A 20,899-nucleotide genomic window follows, 5' to 3' on the forward strand; every position below is an offset into this window, starting at 1 on the left:
GCCCCCATTCTCGCGCCTTTGCGTCAAATTGGGTGCAGTTCCTCTTTTTAATTCAGAAAAAAAATAATAATAATATATATATATATATATGGCCAAGCCTTGCTTCCTGTGTTACTGTGCTCTTCTCTCCTCTCTATCTCTCTCTCTTTCCTTTGAGTGTTCCTGTGTGTTGTGTGAATCCTCCTTGCTCCTCCTCTGCGTCCGTCCGTCCGTCCCCTCTCTCTCGACTCGCCTCACTCAAACGATTGTACTGCACAAAGCCTGACACTGGGTCTTGGTAAATATTAATGAGGGATCAATATGAACAGCTTTGTGGAAAGTCTGTGTGCGTCCGCATGGAGCTGCCTGTTTACTTTTGTGTGTGTGTGTGTGTGTGTGCGTGTGTGTGAGTGTGTGGAAGTAAACAAACAGGAGGACTGCATATCTTGCGGTGGTCCGTGACACCGCAACTCACCGGGTCATCTAAGCGGTGCAATATTCTAATTAGCACCACCGTAATCAGGGGGCCCTGAATTAAGCAGATAAGACCTATGCCCAGCCAACCACCAGCCCCCCTCCCCAGCCCCCCCCCCAGCCCCCCTTTCCCTGAAGGAAAAAAGAGTGGCAGGACTTGCCCGCAACCCAGAGCTGCTTCAACTCATTGTGATGCTATCTGGGGCTTTAACCCCATGGTACCAAACCATTAATAAGGTGTTCGTATGCGGGTGGGCTTATTGGACTGAAGCCCCATTGTGGGGCTGCGTCGCGAGGCCAGAGTCCTGTGTGCAGCGAGATACCGAGTGCCGCTACCTTTTATTAGCTAATTAAAATTTCCAGAGCTAATAGTTTCGAGATGCACTCTGTTGCCTGCGGGATTATTTTTACCCGTGGTTGGCGGGGATTTTTTTTTTTTTTTTGTCCTTTATCTGCCCCCCCCCCCCCACGCTGGCCTCTTAACACTCAAAGTGTGGATTGAACACTTATTTTCTTTTCAATCAACTTGGCTACCACATCACTTCACATATGTAAAGTAATGTTGTGTCAACGTTGTAAGGCATGTTAAACGCCACTGTATTTCCCCACACCCTGCACATCATGGTGGTGACCAGTAGTTGTCCAAATTCTCAACCCAAGTTCTTCTCATCCCATCTCATCGTAGCATCTCTACTCCAGGTATTGTTTTCCCTATGAATACTATTACACTGAATGATGGCAGAGTGTACTGTTCACAATCGTAGGATTGATGGTGTCAAGAAGAGCCCCCCCCCTGTGTGTGTGTGTGTGTGTGTGTGTGTGCGTGCGTGCGTATGCGTGAGTGGGCGTGTGGGAGCTCAGGCCGCACAGGTTGGCCGAACAGGTTGGTGTTGAAAGGCAACGCGGTGTTGAACCACAAACACACGGTACTCTTCTGATAGCACGCAGATTATTTCATTAAGTCAATGTCAGTGACATCACTGACACCTAACGTCATTATCATTACATGACATTTATTTAGACACTTTTGTCCAAATCAACTTACCCCAAAAGTGCAAGAATCGTTGGTGTACATTATTCATCGAATAAGCATAGCACCTGCTTTTAATTTTATACAATATAGAAACAAGAGAAGGAGCCTTTTTTTGTTGTTGTAATTTTTGTATGAGCCAAGACGCAGTCGGAACTGAGTTCTCAGCCCGCATTGACAGACGGGTGTCAGCTGTCCTGAGGTCAGTGGTGAGCTCGTTCCACCATTGTGGAGCCAGGACAACCAACAATCGAGAATTTGTTGAGCGGCTGCTACGGTTCCCAAATACTGAGGGAGTAGCGAGCCGCCTGGCCGTCATGGCACGTGGTAGATGGGCTTGTGTGTACGGTTTGAGCATGTGCCAGATGTAGGAAGGAGGAGAATGAGATGTTGGCAGCACTGGGGGCTAGAACCGTTGACTGAAGCGGAGTCGAGCAGCCAATGGGAGCCAGTGCATGGTGCAAAGGAGTAACGTAGTGTGGGTGAACTTTGGGAGGTCGAAGACCACTATCAATTAAGGAAGCACAGCCAATTTAAGCCCATAAGGGATTGACCATTGTTGCAATGAACGGCGTGTCAACAGAGATTTCTGCTGCTGTGCCGGTGGCTTGATTACCCCGTCCTTGGTCAACGTTTCAAAGCGTGGTTCTGAAATGGCTCCAGGCCTGAAGTCTTACCCAAACCGTGAGTCCAGTGGAGGCTGCTTGAATCGTCAGTGCCATGGATGAGCACATCCCTAATGCAAGCTATTTAAGTGGCTGACCCCCTTTTTATTTTATCTCTGCAAGACTTAACGGGTCTATCCATCAGCCTTAATTGGGATGTTGACATTCTGAGGGAGGCAGAGAGGGAGACACAATAAGGCTAAATGAAAGCTGCGTACGTGAAACATTGACAACAGCCTCTGCTTCATTGATTTATTCCCAAACTGGTTCATCCCTCAATGAGTAATCCAGCCTGACCACCACTTAAACTAAACATATACTGATGTAAACATATAAAATATACTGGGGCGGGATGTCCTCCCCAGTCAGAGCTTATGGGACGGGATGTCAACACCTCCCAAACACGGATGGTGTCCGAATTACTGTCTGATGAACGCCACGGTATCGCACAACCTGAGGTTTCTGTCTTTTCCTTTTAACCTAGGTACAACAGGCTAGCCCTTTGGAAAGCCAGATTGGTATTCCTTGGCAGCCAGACAATGGTGAAGCTACTTTAAGTGTTGTATGTAATCTTCGCTTCCAACTGTTACTGTTTTGGGAGCCCAGAAAAACCCAAAATGAATCGGATTCAACAAGTGGATTTGAATCAACATTGTTCATTATGAATTGCTCTGATGAAGAAATAACTTTGTAAAATGCAATGATACCAGCTCAAAAATCACCTGTTACTAGGCCTGGATACCAGACAGATCTGCTAGCTCATGTTTTATGAGCTCTGGCATATGTGTCTGGCACCCCTCAACCCTCTGGCACCCTCAGTGCAGGTCTGCTTGAAATCGGTCTGAAGGGTCAGACTGGTGCGCAGACCTGCACCGGGTCGGTCCAAACACAACCAAGGGACAGAGGAACGCCCTGGAGGCATTTAAGCCAAGATGGCTGCTGCTGATGTGTCACTAGTTTTGTTGCTCTTGTTGGGTGTAGGTCTATCCGATTGCATCCGGAGGGCAGTTTGGGCTGCAGTCGTTGATAACGCCCCCTTTGAATTAAAAAAAAGAACTGAGAGGTTCCAGGCTAATATGCATTTGTGAATTGGTCAGGAGATTGGCAGGTTGCCTGTTATGTTGCATTAAAGGCAAAATCAGAGTCGCCTAATCCTACCCCTTTCATGTTTCTGCCATTCAAGAAATAGGATATTTTCTGGTTATGCTGCATCGAAAACAAAACAACAAAAACAATGAAAAATACCCACCTTCCATGCCCAGAGGAGACTTTCAATGCTTGAATGTGTGGCTTATGGATTCAAGGCCCTGGTGCCTCTGTTCCGCTGGCTGCATCCACAGACACACACATGTCTTCATTTGTTTACCATATGATGTCAGGCATTGGATTGCATCATTATCCTTCTATGAGGAGGCTCAAGAAAAATGTATTTCATAATGAATTCAGCATTTAGTTTAAAATGTGGATTTAAAACGCCACATTTTAAAACTTTGTTTTGTCCTTTTCTTGGTGATGTTTTCCACTTGGATGTCCCTCTCCGACAACGCCCGGAACATTTCGATTCTACCCGTCGTCTGTGTTTATGCACAGGCTAATTGGAGGCTGCTCTGTGTGCGGCCTACGTGCGTCTGTGCTTGTTCTACGCTGACGACATGGTGTTGTCCTAATGTGCTTCCAGACGGGATCAGCGTGACCGGACTGCCCATCTCCAGCCCGCTGCGTCACGTCCTGAAACCCCGCGCAGAGAAGTCCGGTGGTACAGAGGGCGGCAAGACGGAGTACAGTCACATCAAGGTAAAGACGCACCCTTACCCTGGAGGCAAGCCGTCCTGGTACACACTCGCCTCTTACCAGGCCCCGTTAGGTTGATTTCACTCCACCATGTGTTTGACCCTTAAAGGAGGTTCATTTTCTGCTACTTCCTCTTCTATGCTCTGGAGCTCTTGTTTTTATTTTCAGATTGTTTAATTTTGAGCATGTGCAAGTCTATTTGTTTTGTTTTCCTTATCCACAGACGTATTCCCCTTAGGTTTTGTGTGTGTGTGTGTGGGTGTGGGTGGGGGTGGGTGGGTGGGCGGGTGTGTGGGTGTGGGTGTCCCATGCTAATCCCATTGCTAGACAGTTAACTTAGTTTTAGCGTAGTGTTAGGCAGTTTTGCATACAAATGTTTTCAGCTTTACATATTATGAGGTTTGGCGAAGATTTGTGTCTAATGCATCGATTTATGGTCTTGGAAAGACAGGGCCATATGTCATATTACTAGCAGGTACAAGTACAAGTTGCAGTAATGGTAAAGCCATGACGACAAGAAATTGTCATTGTCAAATTTTGAATGATTGCAACTTTAAAGAATTAGTAGATCAAAATTAATCACTAGAAAAGTAGTTGAGCATCTTTAGTAAAGCATACATAGTTATAATAAAGAAGAAGTAAATAGTGAATTCCTCATTAATATAAAAAATATTTACAATGTGTTAATTATGCTTTATCAACAGACAAATATTGCTGCAATTCATTATTTGCTCAGGTGGTTGGAAAGCATGAATGAAGTCTTTTGTTAGAGCTTAAATCTAATGTGAGGACTATCTTTGCTTTAGTAGGCATTTGTAAATTACATGTAAAGGCTGGATCAATTTAGGTAGTTAGAAAGCATCCAATAGTCTTTTGTGTGAGCTCATCCAAAGTGTGGACTATCTATGCCCCATTAAGCATTTATTACATTTGAAAGCTGTAGCTCAAGTACCATTGCAATAGTATCAAGTAATTAATAGATAATAATAATAGCTAGTACAAGATACCTAATGGTTAATAGCAACATTAAACGTCAAGAATCGCATCTTTGTGGATAAAGCATTTTTATCAGTTTTAAAGCGTTCAACTCATCAACTTGTGCTTCATGAATGATCTTATAAAACCATTCATCATTAGCTTATTAATAAATGCATTTAATTTTTTTTTAAATACATTTAGGAACCATACTTTACCAATGCTAAAAACAGTATGACTTCATTATTTCATACTACTTTATTAATGCTTCAAAGGGGCATTAACGTGTTGCTAACGTGTCGCTACAGGTTAGCGGTCATTGAACCAAAGCATCGTCAGGGAACGCATCCGCCTCTTGTTTTCGCCTCCGCAAAAAAACGCAAAAAAAGAGCGTGGACAATTCCAACGTCCCGGGCAGCGCGCCCCCCCCACCGAAATCAGACATCAATGGAGGCTCGGTCTCTGGGCTCTTACCTTACTGGCACCTTACTTACGAGCCCCCCTGCCTGCCGCCCGCCGACCCCGAGAGAGACGCCAAATAGATTAGCACCATCCAGGGGGGAGCAGAACGACGGGGGGGGGGGGGGGGGGTGATTGAGGTGGGGCGCGCACGAGTACTGCGCGGAGACCCCTGCATGAACTCACTGGGTTCACGGGGGGGGGGTGGGGGCTGCTTGCTGCGCCGTGGATCCAGGTCGGGCTGCGCCGTCTGCCGTGACTCATCCATTGTGGGCGGCGGCGTCAGAGCTGCAGGGGAGAGCCACCGCTGCCCTGAACCCACACGGGGATTCAATGAACTGCTTCAACAACCTGTGGCATCGCACTCCATGCCTTCCATCCTCATGATGTCCACTTGCACCACACACACACACACACACACACACACACACACACACACACACACACACACACACACACACACACACACACACACACACACACCGGGTCTCAGTACGTTGGATAGCATATGGCTGACCTATGGCGATGTGGTGGGATGGTGTTAAAGGGACTTTTCATTTAGTTAGTGAAAATACCAGGTTGACTAATGCCTTTAGTGATAGTTGAGACTCAGATAGTTTGTTATTACTTTTTTCCGTCGTTGAATGTCATGAGGCTTCCATATGCAGAGGATCGATAACCATCTTTATGATGGAGAACGTATAAATCAAAGCCCAGCAGCCAGGGCTTAAGCAGTGTGAGCCTGACCAGTGAGGTAGATCTAAGAGGTAAATAAGCAAACAGAACTGAAAATACTTGGGTATGGAACCTGCCAACGTTTAGCCTCTGCTCACAGACTGGGGATTTATGAAAAGCATTGGTGCAAGCTTTGTTTACTCAGCCCTATTTTTATGTGAATTTGTTTGCACATGTTTTAAAAATATATCTACAGTACATATTGGGTAAGGGTTCCACAATGTAGCCTTGTATTCATTGTCAAAAGAAGGAGGTGTGTGTGTGTGGGGGGGGTGGGGGGGTGGGGGTGCATTAGCCAGCATCTGGTCCTCCACTCCCTCAGCAACAAAGACCTTAACCCCCGCAGACCTCTCCTCCCTAATACATGTACCGAAGGCCTGTGTTCCCTGCATGGCGGCGCTCCTCCGTATGATATGGCTGCGGACCTGCTTGCATTTTCAACGAGCGTGTGAGCTCCTGACAAAACCCGCTGACTGACAGCACGGTGGATCACGGCAGATTATGCCCCGAGGAAAAGAGAAACTCTACGACGGCGATCACGCCGCAGTGCCAACTACCTTTGGTTCCCTTCAGGGTCTTGAAAAGAGGGCCCAGCCGTGAACCGCTGTGTTTTTTTTGTTGTGTTTTTGTCAAGCAGGAAGGTTGCTCAGACTGGCCTCTACTGTAGTAAATAGAAGTTGGACTCTGGCCATCCGTGACTCATCCTCTCTGCATTGTGATTGCCTCTTTAACCCACACGCCATCTGTACGCTGTGCCCATCCCACTCCAAACACTGCTTCCTTGTGCACCAAATGTCGGAGCTAAATGTTAGTCTTCGAAACACAAGACCCAGAGGCTTGACAATATAAGAGTCCATATGAGATCAAAATGTGATCACATTTTGTTTAATTGTCAGCATCACAGCATAGAAAACACATTGGAGCATCCATCTTATATATTGAGAGTTAAAAGTTTCCTGGTAATATCGCCCATTTACAGGGCTGTCTTTGCAAGGTCCAAAATCGAATACAAAGAAAGTCTCAATATGCCCCGACAAGGTGAACCCTTGTATTATTACTACGACCGCTTATTTGATCCATCTTGCCGCGTTCATTAGAGCACTTACTGGACATGTGTGCTGCCATGCCGCCAACTCGGACTGTGGGAGTCCCTGAGAAATGGGATATTAATATCTATAAAGATCCCACATTTGTGTGTGTCTCTGTGCGAGCGAGAGCCTTTTTGAACGAAGCTGTCACTCTGACAAATCAAGGCTTTATATGGATGGGTCTCCCGGTATTTGGCTTCGGGTCTGAGTTAGATGGTCTTTATTGGGCTTTTATAGAACATGTGTTCTCGCCGTTTGTCCCGGCATTCCAAACAAAACACGCCTAAGGCGACATCTGCGGACAAGCCGCACACACGGACCTCGACCGACGCAAGACCATCTTTGACATTCTGCACAAATGACATTCCCATTGGTTTTTTGTTATTAGTTAATAAAGGAGAGTACCGCTTCAAACGTGGGTTGTAAGCCAATCGCAGCCTGCAGTGTTGCCTCTTGATTCCGCGAAAAAAACAAGAGCAAGAAAAGCAAACCGTTGACGCCGTCAGTCTGGGATTTGCGTTCTCCGTCGGCCTGATCGTCGGACGTCTGGGCACGTTTTTCGGACGTTGACGTCGATTGGCAGGAGGTAAGAAGCGGGGCTGTCTTAAATTAGAAAGGAGCCGCAGGCGTGACGGTCCCCGCCCGGGACCCGTACCGGTGACCTCACCAGAGTGGTAGGGATATTCACTACTAATGATTCATTCCTCCTCAGTAGACGTACAAGGGTTGAACTGAAACCCCCGGGGGGGCACGATGAATACAAATTAAGATCACAACCTGATCTCCCCCCCCCCCCACACCCAAAGCCGCCCACCGTTATTTTGTCAAGTGCCTTCGTTCGCTATGCCGCGGGGGTTGTGTGTGTGTGTGTGTGTGTGTGCGTCAGGACATCAGGACGGCAAGTGCCCTAAATCATCCCTGACCCCCCATCGCACCGGGAAGGTGTCAAACGGGTTTATCTGACTCATCATCGCTCCCACGGAGCAGGCATCGCCCGGCCCTGCTGGGGAAATCACTCTGTTGCGCTGCTGTGTATATGTGTGTATGTGTGTTTGGTGTGGGTAGATATGTGGCCGGATGGCAGTGTGTTGACGTTACCTGTGTGTTTGTAGCTGTACGTGTTTCTCCAGTATTTTAGACGGATGCATTCCAGGTGACTCATCTTCAGCGGAAGACGTTCAACTCATTTTTCTCCTCTATCTACCCTCGCCCCCCCCCCCCCCCCCCTACCCTCATCTATAGCTCCATGCTCCACCCAGGGCTTATGTTCTATTAATAGCCGGCTCCTTCGGCCCCCGCGGCCTCCCGGACTGCTGGCCTGCGTGGCGAGGGTCGCTGCACGCAGGAGTGCATTCTCGGCACGCTTTCACGGGGTTCGCGACCTCCAGGCCGGTTCAAACTCTGTTAATGGTGCATCATGGGAATGGAATAACAACCCTCTTCTCTCTATCTCAATGGATGCACGACCGGTCTGAGATTGAAGTGTGTGTGTGTGTGTGTGTGTGTGTGTGTGTGGGGGGGGGTCTCAGTTGAATTCCCAGGCGCTTGAGAGAAAAATGTCAGACTCACTCACCGACGTGGTGGTCTTCACAGAGAGCCTGGTCCAGCCAGGGACGGGGACCCGGTATCTCCCCAGGACAGACGGCATCAGGGCCGCGTTCTAAGGGAAGCTGTGACATTGAAAGAGTGCCGGGGGCCTCCGGAGACCCCACCCCTCACACCATTATCTTCACCACCGCAAACATCTGGCGGGGTGTGAGTGCCGTGCTATTACTTCCACTTGGAGCACAGATTGGCTCTGGCCGCGGTGGGGGAGGGGGCCGTTTGAAACACGCGGGTCCCCCAGGTTGGCAGAAGGCGGACAGAAATACAGTTCACATGGGAGGATGTGGAGGATGGAGAAATAATAAGGTTGTGTATGGATCTCAAGAACACGCAGGATCTCAAGAACGCTTTCTATTGGCCTTTGAGATTGCACACACGCACACCCAAACGTGTGTTTGCCTTGACAGTTATTTTGTCTTAAAATGGTGGCTCGTGTCTGCGGGTCTCGCTGATAAGGCACACAGACGCAGTCACCATTTTTTACGGTCAACTCCATTGCGTGGTTCAATCTTTTTGAGGGGGCAAATAATGCAACTCTGTGAATTGATTTATCTGGCCACCGCTCAGTGAAAGTTCTAAGTAAGCAGTTTTCTATAAATGATAAAGGAGAGGGTGAACAGAGATAAACCAGAGAGGAAAGGAGAGCAAGGGGGTGCAGATAATGAAAAGGAGAGGAAGGGACAGAGTGGGAGAAAGATAAAGACAGAGAAGGAGAGATGGCAACAGAGATGAATAAATATATATAGAGGGAGGGAAAAAGATGCGAGGGAAGGAGGGAGGGATGGAGAGATGGGGAGACGGAGAGAGGGAGAGGGAGGGAGAGATGGAGAAGGAGATATTGAGAAAGAAAGATTGGGAGGCGGGGAGGGAGGAAAAGAGACGAGGGATCGAGAGAGGCTGAAACGGAGAGAGAGAGAGAGAGAGAGAGAGAGCTAATCACATCCAGTGGAGACCGAGGAGGCGACAGTTGCCCACCGGCTCTCTGTCTATTTTTAGCTCACCGTCGCCGGCGGCAGTAGCTCAGCCCAGCCCTGCCATCTTCTCATATCCAGATTCCAGCCACAGATAGATATATTTATATATACATCCATAAATATAGAGCATTATGCATCTGCCTGCAATGTCTGCTCATGTGTGAAAAGGCTTCTCCGCAGCCAGACGGCTCTCTGTTCCCTGGATGATAAAGAAAGAAGTCATCTCCCCCTCTCCTCTTTGGTTGTTTTTCCTCCTGCTTTCTGACGTGTTTACCATCACGGCATCTTCTTGGGCTCCGCCGAGCGAGGATCCAGTATTCTCGTGAATCGTTGAACTGGAAAGCCGGGCCTGGGTTATTTGAAGCGCTGTGCAGCAGCGGCCTGATCCTATCGTGGAGCTAATGAGGACGCTTTTATCAAGCAGTTCAAGTGGCAGTATTAACTCTGAGATCAGATATGTTTGAACCCCACTACCCATTGTCAACGTGTTTAATCTTATCCCTTTGACTGATTAGTGCTCGAAGGTCACATATTTAAAAGCTTTATGTTATATTGTACCTTGTTTTGGTTGGAATGTACCCGGTACACGTAATGAAAGTTGCCGAGCCACTTTGGAACTTGGGCTTTAGCACAAGAGCATTGCGATAGTAACCGTTCAAGCGGCTTGGGTTGGTGGGCAAAGGTTCCCACATTCTGACCGGTTGTCATGCCAACAGAGTAGGATTGAGCCAGCGTCCGGACCCTAATCAGTCTTTTGCATGGTAACGGAAAATTATTGCTCCTTTTTTAAGTCTAGATTTCATGTCTCTGGTTTTGGTTCCTTGTTGTTGTATGCTGCAGGTGTGGCTAGCCTCTGGGAGAAATGCTACTCATCAGAAGGTAGAGAGGATTGACCACAAGGCCTGCGTATGGCTGTTAACTGAATAACGACACTACGGACTAGAAACTTCATAGAGAAAGCCCAAAACTGTGAAAAAATGGCTTGGCTCATTATCTTATTTAGAGTGTTTTGATATATCTTTGTTTTGTTTCTCTTCCTATCGTTATTTCCAACCGTTCCCCATCGCAGACTTCTGGCAGGGTGTTGTCTTCACAGAGTTCAACACGATGACACACTTCCCCTTGAGCTTGGGGGGGCCGTCATGGAGCGCATGTCCCCATCGACTCATCACGGGGACAACAGGGACTCATGCCCTGCCCTAGCCATCCACCCATGTTGACTGACAGCTCTGAGCGACGTGTGTCTACCGCTCATACCCCCGCCCCCGCCTTCCCCACCCCCCCCCCCACCCCCCCGATGGCATGGTTGCTTCCGTGGGCAGGCGGGGGCTCTGCTGTGTTTGTGCGAATGACGGACACACGAGCTGACCTTGTTGCTCACGATGAGCATCACACACAAACTGGTTGAAGTCCCGGCGTCGGACAAACAAAAGTAGCACGGCCTCTGTGCTAATCTCGTCTTTGCGTTGCCAACTCCCGGTCGTAAAAAAGGGAAAAAAGTAATCACGATGTTCCGATGTTCCGATGTCCCGCGGACTGGCGTGGCCTCAGTGCCTCAGACACCAGTCACTAAATAAAGGGGCACTCGCACCACTTGCTCTCTCCCTCTTCTGTCTGATCCCTTTGTCCGCCTCTTGCAAACAGCAATGTGGCAGTGAGAGAATGATTACAGACATTTTCTGTCAGCCTCATTCTCTGCATACTCAGCCACAATATCTCTTCATGTAAATATGGTCTTTTGACTAAGAATTATTTATACGGGGAAGAAGCCCTCAGAGCCACTCCAGCCTAATGCTATTCCTTGCCTCTAATCTTGCACACCTTTTGGTCTGGAAGCTCAACTCGCACTTGTTTATCACAATAGCCTCTTTGCTGAGCTCCGAGGGGGAATAAGCCGGAGGAGGAAAGCTATTACTTTTATGTTTTTTCCTGCAGGCGATCACCTGTAATACTCTGCTGCAGTGATGTGCGGCGGATAGGTAGGCACTGAATATTCAAATCCAGATTTACATAAATATAGAAAATCATAATCATCATACAGATCTGTTAATAAGTGTTTACAGCAATCACACATTACCTGAGCCCAACCGGTTCAAATCGCACATCAACTAAATAGGATTTCATCAGATAGAAGTAGAACAATATTTTTTTAATTATTCGACAAATTGATATGCCAACGGATTTTGCTCCAATGCAAATTGATGACACCCATATTCCGTGGCACACACAGATCCCCGTTTCAAAGACCGAGTCAACCTGGTCTCACTGGGATCTGTGAAGTGACCATATATATATATATAGGTATGGCACTATTCTCGCCCATGCACCCATCTTTCTCTTTCTTTCTCTTTCTTTCCTCTTTCTGCATTTATATAGCGCTTTATCTGTAACCAGTGGCCACCCAAAGCGCTTTACAATATTGCCACACAATCACCCATTCATACACACATTCATACACCGACAGCGGAGTCAGCCATGCAAGGCGACAGCCAGCAGATCTTGTATTTAATAGACCATTTTCATTGCTTCAAGGAGGTCTGATGGTCTCCGTATATAATAAATGAATATATATATACAACAAAATAATGAATATGTAGGCCTATGTGTATTTATTTATTCATTTTGTTGCTTCGAGCAGATCTGGTGGTCTCCGCATATAATAAATAAATAAATATATATATATATGTATACATGCATACATATTTTTATTTATTTATTAATTATATACGGAGACCAGACCTCCTCGATGCAACGATAGTGGTCTATTAAATTCAAGATGGGTGGGCGAGAAGGGATATAGTGCCATACCATCAATAATTTCCGAGAGGATGGTCAATGGTCAGATACAGATCTCGTTATAACAATAATTTATATCAATGTAACGAGAAAGGATGTGATAATAACGCCAAGAAAATAAAGGCTACATGGGTATATCATTTAAATATAATTAACTTAAAAAGCGTATAACGAGACAACGAGACGGTCTAGTTGTGAACCATCTGAGGCTGCATTTAAATGATAATAGCTACATGGCTTACTTATAATATTATAACTAAATAATTGTATATTTATTTATAAATAATATAATTTTTTTAATTTAAATAAATCAATATTAAACCAATTCAATCGGGAGATTATTTTGACTTCAGAAGGGGGGGCGGGCTGCGCAGGATTCTTCAAGACAATAATCCGATTCATCAAATGTTTTCACCAGACCCCCTCAAAAACTGAAACTAACCACGTCCCTTAAACCCAGTCTCACACCAGATTGTAGTAAAACTGCCCACAGCGGAAAATGCATTACAATAACGGTTCTAAACATGTGACACGCCTGAGTTTTTTTGGCCTATTCTTTTCAATGGGCCTGCGTCCACGTCACGTGACTGTCATGGTTGCTATGGTGATTGTCATCGACTGCCCCCCATATCTTTCAATTTTCCACAGTTAAGACTTGTAATTAATAAGTTACTTTTGAAATCAGCGTGACTCATTTTCTTTAATCACTGTCTGGTGGCTAGTTACGTCACTAGATACGCACGGACATATTTGGTAGTGACACAGCCTATAACATATTCGTGAAAGCAAAACATCAAGCTCATTGATTTAACGAGGCAGGGTTTTTTGAAATAATTCATTAAGATATCATGTGCGAGGGGTCATTCCTCCCCCTGAGTGTGTATTGACTATTTCTGGTGATTGAAATGCCCATTGCAAGCTTCCTATTTATGTCTAGTGTACCCCTACTGTCCACAAGCACCCCCCTCCCCCCCATATGGATATGGAGAATTGTTGCCACGCCCCAGTGGTGGTGGTGTCATATCTATGAAAGAGGGCATTCAAATATCCTACAATGACCGGCCCTTCCTTTAGGGCCGAAGCCCTAAAGGAAGTGATGCAATAGGTAACTTCTGAGTCAAGGACAGTAACAAGTAAGCTATAGACCTGGGGTCTCTTTTATATCAACAGGGGTCTCAAAGGACGCATACGAACATCAACTTAGGGATTCCAGCCCTACAAGAAATTACTCGGCAAGTGCTCCATCTCACCCAGTGGCTCGCTTGCAAGATTTTGGCCTGAAGTTCTTCCCAGACCTACACCTTTGCCATCCAACATTCATATCTGAGAATCAGGCCTCTCTCTTAATAACGACAAAAAAATTATGAGAGAAATTCACATTAACTTTTTGTTATCTCATAAGGGGCTTGGTTCCGGCTCCTTTTGACCTTTTGACCCCAGACTTCAAAATCTTTTCCAAAGGCCAGCTGTATCAACACACCTTAAGGCACACATGTACACCTCCATCTAACTTGCATTGGAGCAAAATATGTGGCCAAGTCACGGAAATTGGCGTGTTTCCGTGAGGATTACATGGATTTTGAGTTAAGGGTCCATGGTCATTTCTCGGTTTCCTGTGAGACCAGGTTGGTACCGCACCTCTTGCTCCTCCTCAGTGACATACGGAGCCGTGTCGTGTCCAAGGCATGAGCCTGTGGCAGGCGGGCCTCGGCCCCCGGGGCCTTCCCTGCGTCCGCTCACACGCCAGGGTCGCCTTCTCTTACCAACGCAAACTTGTGCATTCCACTCAAACACGGGGAAAGCCAGTTTCAACACAGATATGTAGGGGCCGGCCTGATGAAATTATTTCAAGCTTCTAATATTCGTCAGGTTTCCAAAACGAATATTCAGTGAAGAAAAAAAAGAAAGAAAACAAAAGCAACTCATAGTGTGCGTCTCTCACTGCCTGTAAACACAGCAGGTATTTTTCTAAAGTGGTTCAATTGGTAAAACAAACGTGTTATTTTAATAACACAAAATAGCACATTAACGATATCCTTTCAGTGGCTTTTTGGTCCAGTCATCATTCCGGGTTCATGGCAGAGATTCAAAGCAGCCTCAAAGTATGAGAACAAACACGGTTTGCAAAGTAGGAGAGAAGGCCCACTGCCAATTATCACAAGGCAAACTTGTGGTTTAGGAATTGTGCAAAGTTTTATATTTCATGGCAGGATTAGTGCTGTTTAACCTCTGAAAAATCACAAAGGCGCTATTGTGGACCGCCGTGAAAGAATAACACTGCTCCCTGTTCTATTCATGTTGACTTAACAACCAGTACATTAGTAGGTAGAGCTAATTGGTGTCTTTGAGCAGGTTTGAACATTAAAATAGCTGCTAAATACGTTCATTATTAAAGCCCTTCTAAACGATTAACAGCCCGATGGCCAGGGGGGTTAATGGCTTGCGTTTCCTCACCCTTGAAGTGAGCTGTCAAAGTGCTACCAGAATATTGCTATATTGTTTGAATATCCAAAACTAACGAATGATAATGATGATCGCATATTTGGTGCTGATATTCTGATGATGGCTGACATTACCTCAACTGAAGAGATGCCGCAAAGTGTTCTCGGAAGCCTTGCGCCCTTTCATATATATTTGATCAGTGGGGCATTCCGAGGAAATTCAGCCTAGCCTTCTACAGGCAGTCCCCAAATATGCATAGACGGTAAATATTTTTTGGTATATTTTCTTTGATATAAAAACTAAACAAATTATGATTATTGAACGAATGAAAACAATTATTAAATTGAGATTCAAATACCTAACATAAAAGAATTTGGAAATTCAGGGTCATAGCCCTAGAGATGTGTGTACGCTTTATAGAGAACAGTTATTTGTAATGGAACTTGTATTCCACCAATTGTGTTATGGTCATTATGCGTCTCTCACAAGGTTTATTCACTGTTAAATAAGATAACAACTTTATTAATCCCCCAGAGGGGAAAGTCCTTTGTTCCTTCCTTCCAAGAGCCCAGCAGCAGTTGTTGCCCTTTTTGAGCATAAACCCCACAACCATTGTTGAACAAAATTGAATCATAACTTAATGTATATTTTATTTACATTTGACTTGGAGAGGATGGGTAGGGGTAGGCAGGATTCCTCGCTGCTCTCCTGTGTTTCGGAGCCTAGAGGGCTCTCCAACCTCTCCGTCTCCATCTCTGTCTCTCTCCCTCTTGTGTCTCTGTCCTCCTTCTCCATCTCTCTCGGTCGCTCTGCCGCATCCTCTGTGCATTTATAGGAGAACATGGTTGCCTCGGTCGAAAGAGACTTCAGAAGAAGCAGTGATGTCCCGACATGCAGCACTGCTTTCCCGTCGTGTCCCAGCATGAAGCACTGCCTTCCCCCTGTGTCCCAGCATCAACAGCCATGATGGCAAAATGGGGGGCTGGGGCGGGGATAATGGTGTTGGTGGTTTATCAGGGGAGACTTTCAATCAACAGACCCCATCTCTGCTTGCGCTACAGCTTCCACCCCCCCCCCCCCCCAGCCAGTGCTCAGGCGTTGAGATATGGTAATTTAGTGTACAGTTAACGACAGTACAGTCATTTCCTTTCAGCAAATGTTTTGATAGCACATGGTAATAGGACTTCATTGTTTGTGCGTCATTTATTTTTGCCGTTTGATTCATTTTTCCCCATGTCCAGAGTTAGCTGCTTGTGTATGCATGACAAAAGAAAGGAATCGTGCATTCAATAAAATGGCTGTCGAGAGTGCAATGGGATCTCTCTGATTTCCTTGGGGAGTGAGAGCGTGCTGCGATGCACTGGACAGCGAAACCATTGTGCTCCTGGGATCTTCTTATTCACTTCTGCACGACCCTGAATGTCAACACTCACAGACAGACTTGCCCACACTTTTACACACACACATTGTCAGGGCCATCAGTCTCCCTAAACAGCCAATCCCACACTTGCGTCTTTCTTTCTGCTGTCTGCTGCGGCCTCTCTGTGAGTTAAGTCCGGCCTCAGGCCCTCCCGATGGCCACTTCAGTGTGCGTTTGTATTCTCCTTCCTAATCACCATTCTTTAAATGATGTGCCGGACCTGCCCTGCGCTCCCAGAAAGCTCTTTATGAGCTTTGACTTCACGGACACATTGACACTGAGGGGGAGAGAAAGAGGAAGTGAGCAAAGAGCGAGGGAGTCTGCAGTCTTGTTGGCCCAGCGGCCCTCTGAAGTACGTGCCTTATTCAGATTGGTACTGCTAATGGGAGCGGGTCTCATTTAAAGACGTGGGCGGATTAAGCATCAGTGTTGCCCACAGGATTTTGTGAGGCCATGGTGGGCGGCCCTCTGACCCTCCAGGGGGGTCCGTGGCATGGCATGATCCCCCGGAAGACATGCATCAATCTGGTGTGCTTATTAGGAAGCTAGCTCTATTTTTGAACTTGGTGCTCTCGTAAAGTATTTTGTTCTCTAGTAAACAATTAATTTAGTCATAAAAATATTATATTGATATGGTGATGAAACCTCGAAAAATATCTTCCCAATGTAATACAGTGGCATGTAAACGTTATTTATTGATAGGCAAGCGTGTTGAAGTGTTTTACCGCATGTGTAGAATGCATACCAATTTGTCATAATCCATAATCCTCGCGTCCTCCAGTGCGGGTGATTTTTCACGCGATACATCATTGGCTCAGTATCGAGTCCTTCTCCGGGGTACCAGCGGGCCCATTGCTCTATCTGCCCAGCATAGGTTTTGTATTTACTTTCCATACACTTACTTCTATTCCATCTTCGGATCAGGAATTAATCTCCCAGTGCTTTCAGTAGAACCCGCGGGCCCCCAGTTCTGCCTTCCTCAATGCAATCGCTCTCTCCAATCCCCGTTCTCAATTAGAGGCATTCCAAGTGCCAATCACCAGTGATTCATTAGGACTGGTAATCTAATTGATTTAAAGGCATTTTGGGGTCTCAATTTAGCCTCGTTGGACCATCCAATAATTCAAGTTTGCATGTCGTGATCAGTCTGGCCTTGGCTGGGCAGCAATTAAGTTTGCACATATTAACTCTACTTAATATTAATTTACTAAGTTTTCACAAGTTCAGAATCTGAACTCGTGGGATCAGCATGGCCCTATACCATTTCAAATTTACCCAATCAAATAATGCACCGTGTGGTGTTCAGTGTATGACTGCTTTTCTACATTTTTTAAATTTGCCCAAAACATTTGTATCATGATCTGTGTGAGTAGGGGCAAAGTAAACAAACAAACACACCCACATCAGCACACACAATGTCCCCTTGCATCAATATGCCCAGCCACCCCAGGTTCAATCTTGTGATGTGTGTGTTGAAGGAAGCCTGTTTGTATGTTTACGTGTCTACCTTTTACCCGGTACTTCCTTTTCATTGATTATTGTTGAACTGCAATAGATCAAAAATAAATATGCTGGTACAGCAGCTGCTTTAAGAGTACCATATATTTTCCTTGTATTTTTATTATATATCCTCGGTCTGCTTCAGCTTCAACCTCTCTGTGTGTGTGTGTGTGTGTGTGTGTGTGTGTGTGTGTGTGTGTGTGTGTGTGTGTGTGTGTGTGTGTGTGTGTGTGTGTGTGTGTGTGTGTGTGTGTGTGTGTGTGTGTGTGTGTGTGTGGGCATGGGTGTGTGTGCGTCGTGATTGTGTGCGTGTCTATATGAACAGAATTGCTGGTGTTTGAGTGTGTGTGTGTGTGTGCTCAGCGGGGAAAATTGGCAGAGAATGGAGCATTTCATCATGCCTGCTGGACCTCAATCCACGTGTGAAATCCAGTGAGCTCAGCCTAGCGTGCCTCCATATGCCTCTATGCTTGTCGTCTGAGCCAGGGATTGATTGAAAAACCCTCCTAAGCAGTGGCTGTGCATAGCTGTCCTCAGCATACAAATATTTACCTGCCGGTTGCCGCTGTTAACCTGGGCCTTATTTATTTTTGTCCACTATTGTACAACACGTTGTTGTTGTTTTTTTCCATTCGGCGCATGTGTGCGTGTGTGTTCTCATCCACTTGTGCACGTCAACAGTTTGTGGAGCGAGGGCGCTAGGCTTTGGATGCCTGGCCCCTCCCGGCTTCTGACTCTTTGTTATTACAGACCACTGACCACTGTGATGAGAATAGTGCCGGAAGGGCACAGGGAGGGAGGGGGGGGGGAGGGAGGGTGGGCGGAGAGGGGCAGGGCAGCCTAGTGCTGTGGCCCAGGTAGTTATTGCCTGTTACACATGTGCCTGGGCCATGTGACGGTGAACCCTATCTCACATACTGCTGAGCCCAGAGGAACACACACCCACGCACGCACACGGGTGGATGCACACACACACACAAACGTGCAAGCGCACGCACACACACACACACACACACACACACACACACACACACACACACACACACACACACACACACACACACACACACACACACACACAGGTTTAAATTCTTTTATTTGGATCTACAAGCAAAACAAAGTTTTCTTTTTTTTGATCCAAACGTTAATTAGAAGGTTTCAATCTGAAAACTAACCAGACACTGAATGTGCAAAATGCTTAAGCACGCAGAGGAGTAGAGATGAAATGATGATGGTTTAGCTGAGGTTAAAGCATTGCATATGACAATATGGCATTCAGGGATAGACAACACAACGTCTCTTCCAGATGTGGAGGCTGCCTATGGTCGCTGAGACTGAGCAGAATTTTAGAACTCTTTTCGCATCAGCCTTTTGCAGTCCACCCATCTGCAAACCTCGGAGCACAACTTTGTGTACATGCCCCAGACTTCCGAACACAAGTATGATTAATTGGCAGTTATATCCTAGAGCTGTGATACATTCTACCAATGGCTGGTATTTCATGAATTTGGATGTGAAGCAAGTGTCCATATACAGATCAAACGCACAGCCTATTTCAAAGATGGTAACTGATTTTCTGGCTTGGTTAATGAAAACAATGTCTGGGGTGTTTGGGATGTTACACAGTATGTTGTTATCAGTACAATTATGATCAAACAAGTTCAATTTCACAGTGCTGTGCTTATACATGTGTGTTGTTCTGTCCTGTACTTGTCTGAGTTCTTGTGAGACCAAGTCCACCAGACGGTCATGTCTGGCGATGTACAGTCCTTTGTTTGTCCATGACAACAGAGTTCAGTGCAACAGGTGTACCATCGGGCCCCGCCCACTTCAGATTTATTCTTGAGCGGTGGCACAGGTCATTGAGATCCATCCAGTCTGACCGCACACCGAAGCCTGCAGTTCTGATGTCCAGTTTTCCATTATTTTTTATTTTGAATCCGAGGAATTGCCGCTCATTCTCCTTCGCAGGTGGGATTTTGCGTCGCTGCATATGCAGGAGGAGTGATTCACGGGCCATTTCCCGGACTGTCACGTCGTCGCAGTTGAGCATCTTGAGGAGGTGGTTGGTTCTGGTGGCGGTGTAGACCCACTCAATGTTTGGGACTCCGAGACCTCCATCTCCGCGGGCTTGGAAGATGATGTCACGGGTCGAGTGGGTGTTTAAGCCAAGCCATTTCCTCACCAGGCTCACCGTCTTGTTTGTCATCTCTGTGAGGATGTTCTGAGGTATATGGATGTTTGCAAACAGGTGTTGGATTTTTGAAAGAGCGACTTCTCTGATTGCCTGGAGTTTCATTAGAATCGGGAGGGGGGATGAATCGATGAGGTCGAGTCTGACAGTGTAGTCATTAGTCAGCTCTTTGACCTGTTCTTCCCAGTCGCCAGCGACATTCAATTTATGGCCTAGATATGGGTATGTTTCATGCCTTGAGTAGACGCGGATTGGGTTCTGCATTATTGTGAAGGATGGGGGTCTGTCGGATTTGGCTTGATACCACCGATTTCCACCACTCCTCCTCTCATAACACACACACACACACACACACACACACACACACACACACACACACACACACACACACACACACACACACACACACACACACACACTAGTAAACAATAGTAACACGATTGGACAAAAAGGGTACATTTGAAGCAAAATGCATTTCTGTCATCGTGGTGACCTTACTCTCCTTTCGTGTTTGTTTAGAAGCCAGCAAAGTGTTTTTTATAATGTCTCCTCTTTACATTTCCGGCTTCATTTCGTCCTTCATTTCGGCCGTCTCAATATTTGACCAGCAGGCAGCAGCCTGTCAAAAAGGATGAACTGCTTAAGGCCCAGTTGTTACACTTTTTTGTTTTGGACATTACACATGTTAGGAGAAGTCTACTGTGTCTCCCATTGCTTCGATGACTGCCTAATGCACCCGAAGCCTTTATCAAGTTTGAGAGCGGAGCATCTA

At 46.2% G+C, this 20,899-nt stretch overlaps 1 protein-coding gene across 1 annotated transcript in view; it reads left to right on the forward strand.

The window, feature by feature from the left end:
- trappc9 (trafficking protein particle complex subunit 9) overlaps nucleotides 1–20,899 on the forward strand; it is a 151,413-nt gene that overhangs the window by 55,710 nt on the left and 74,804 nt on the right. The window contains 1 exon segment of the mRNA XM_060043676.1: nucleotides 3,827–3,942. Within this exon segment, the coding sequence (XP_059899659.1) occupies nucleotides 3,827–3,942 (116 nt within the window).

The sequence above is a fragment of the Gadus macrocephalus genome, chromosome 22 (genome assembly GCF_031168955.1).
Source record: "Gadus macrocephalus chromosome 22, ASM3116895v1".
Classification (NCBI taxonomy): Eukaryota; Metazoa; Chordata; class Actinopteri; order Gadiformes; family Gadidae; genus Gadus; species Gadus macrocephalus.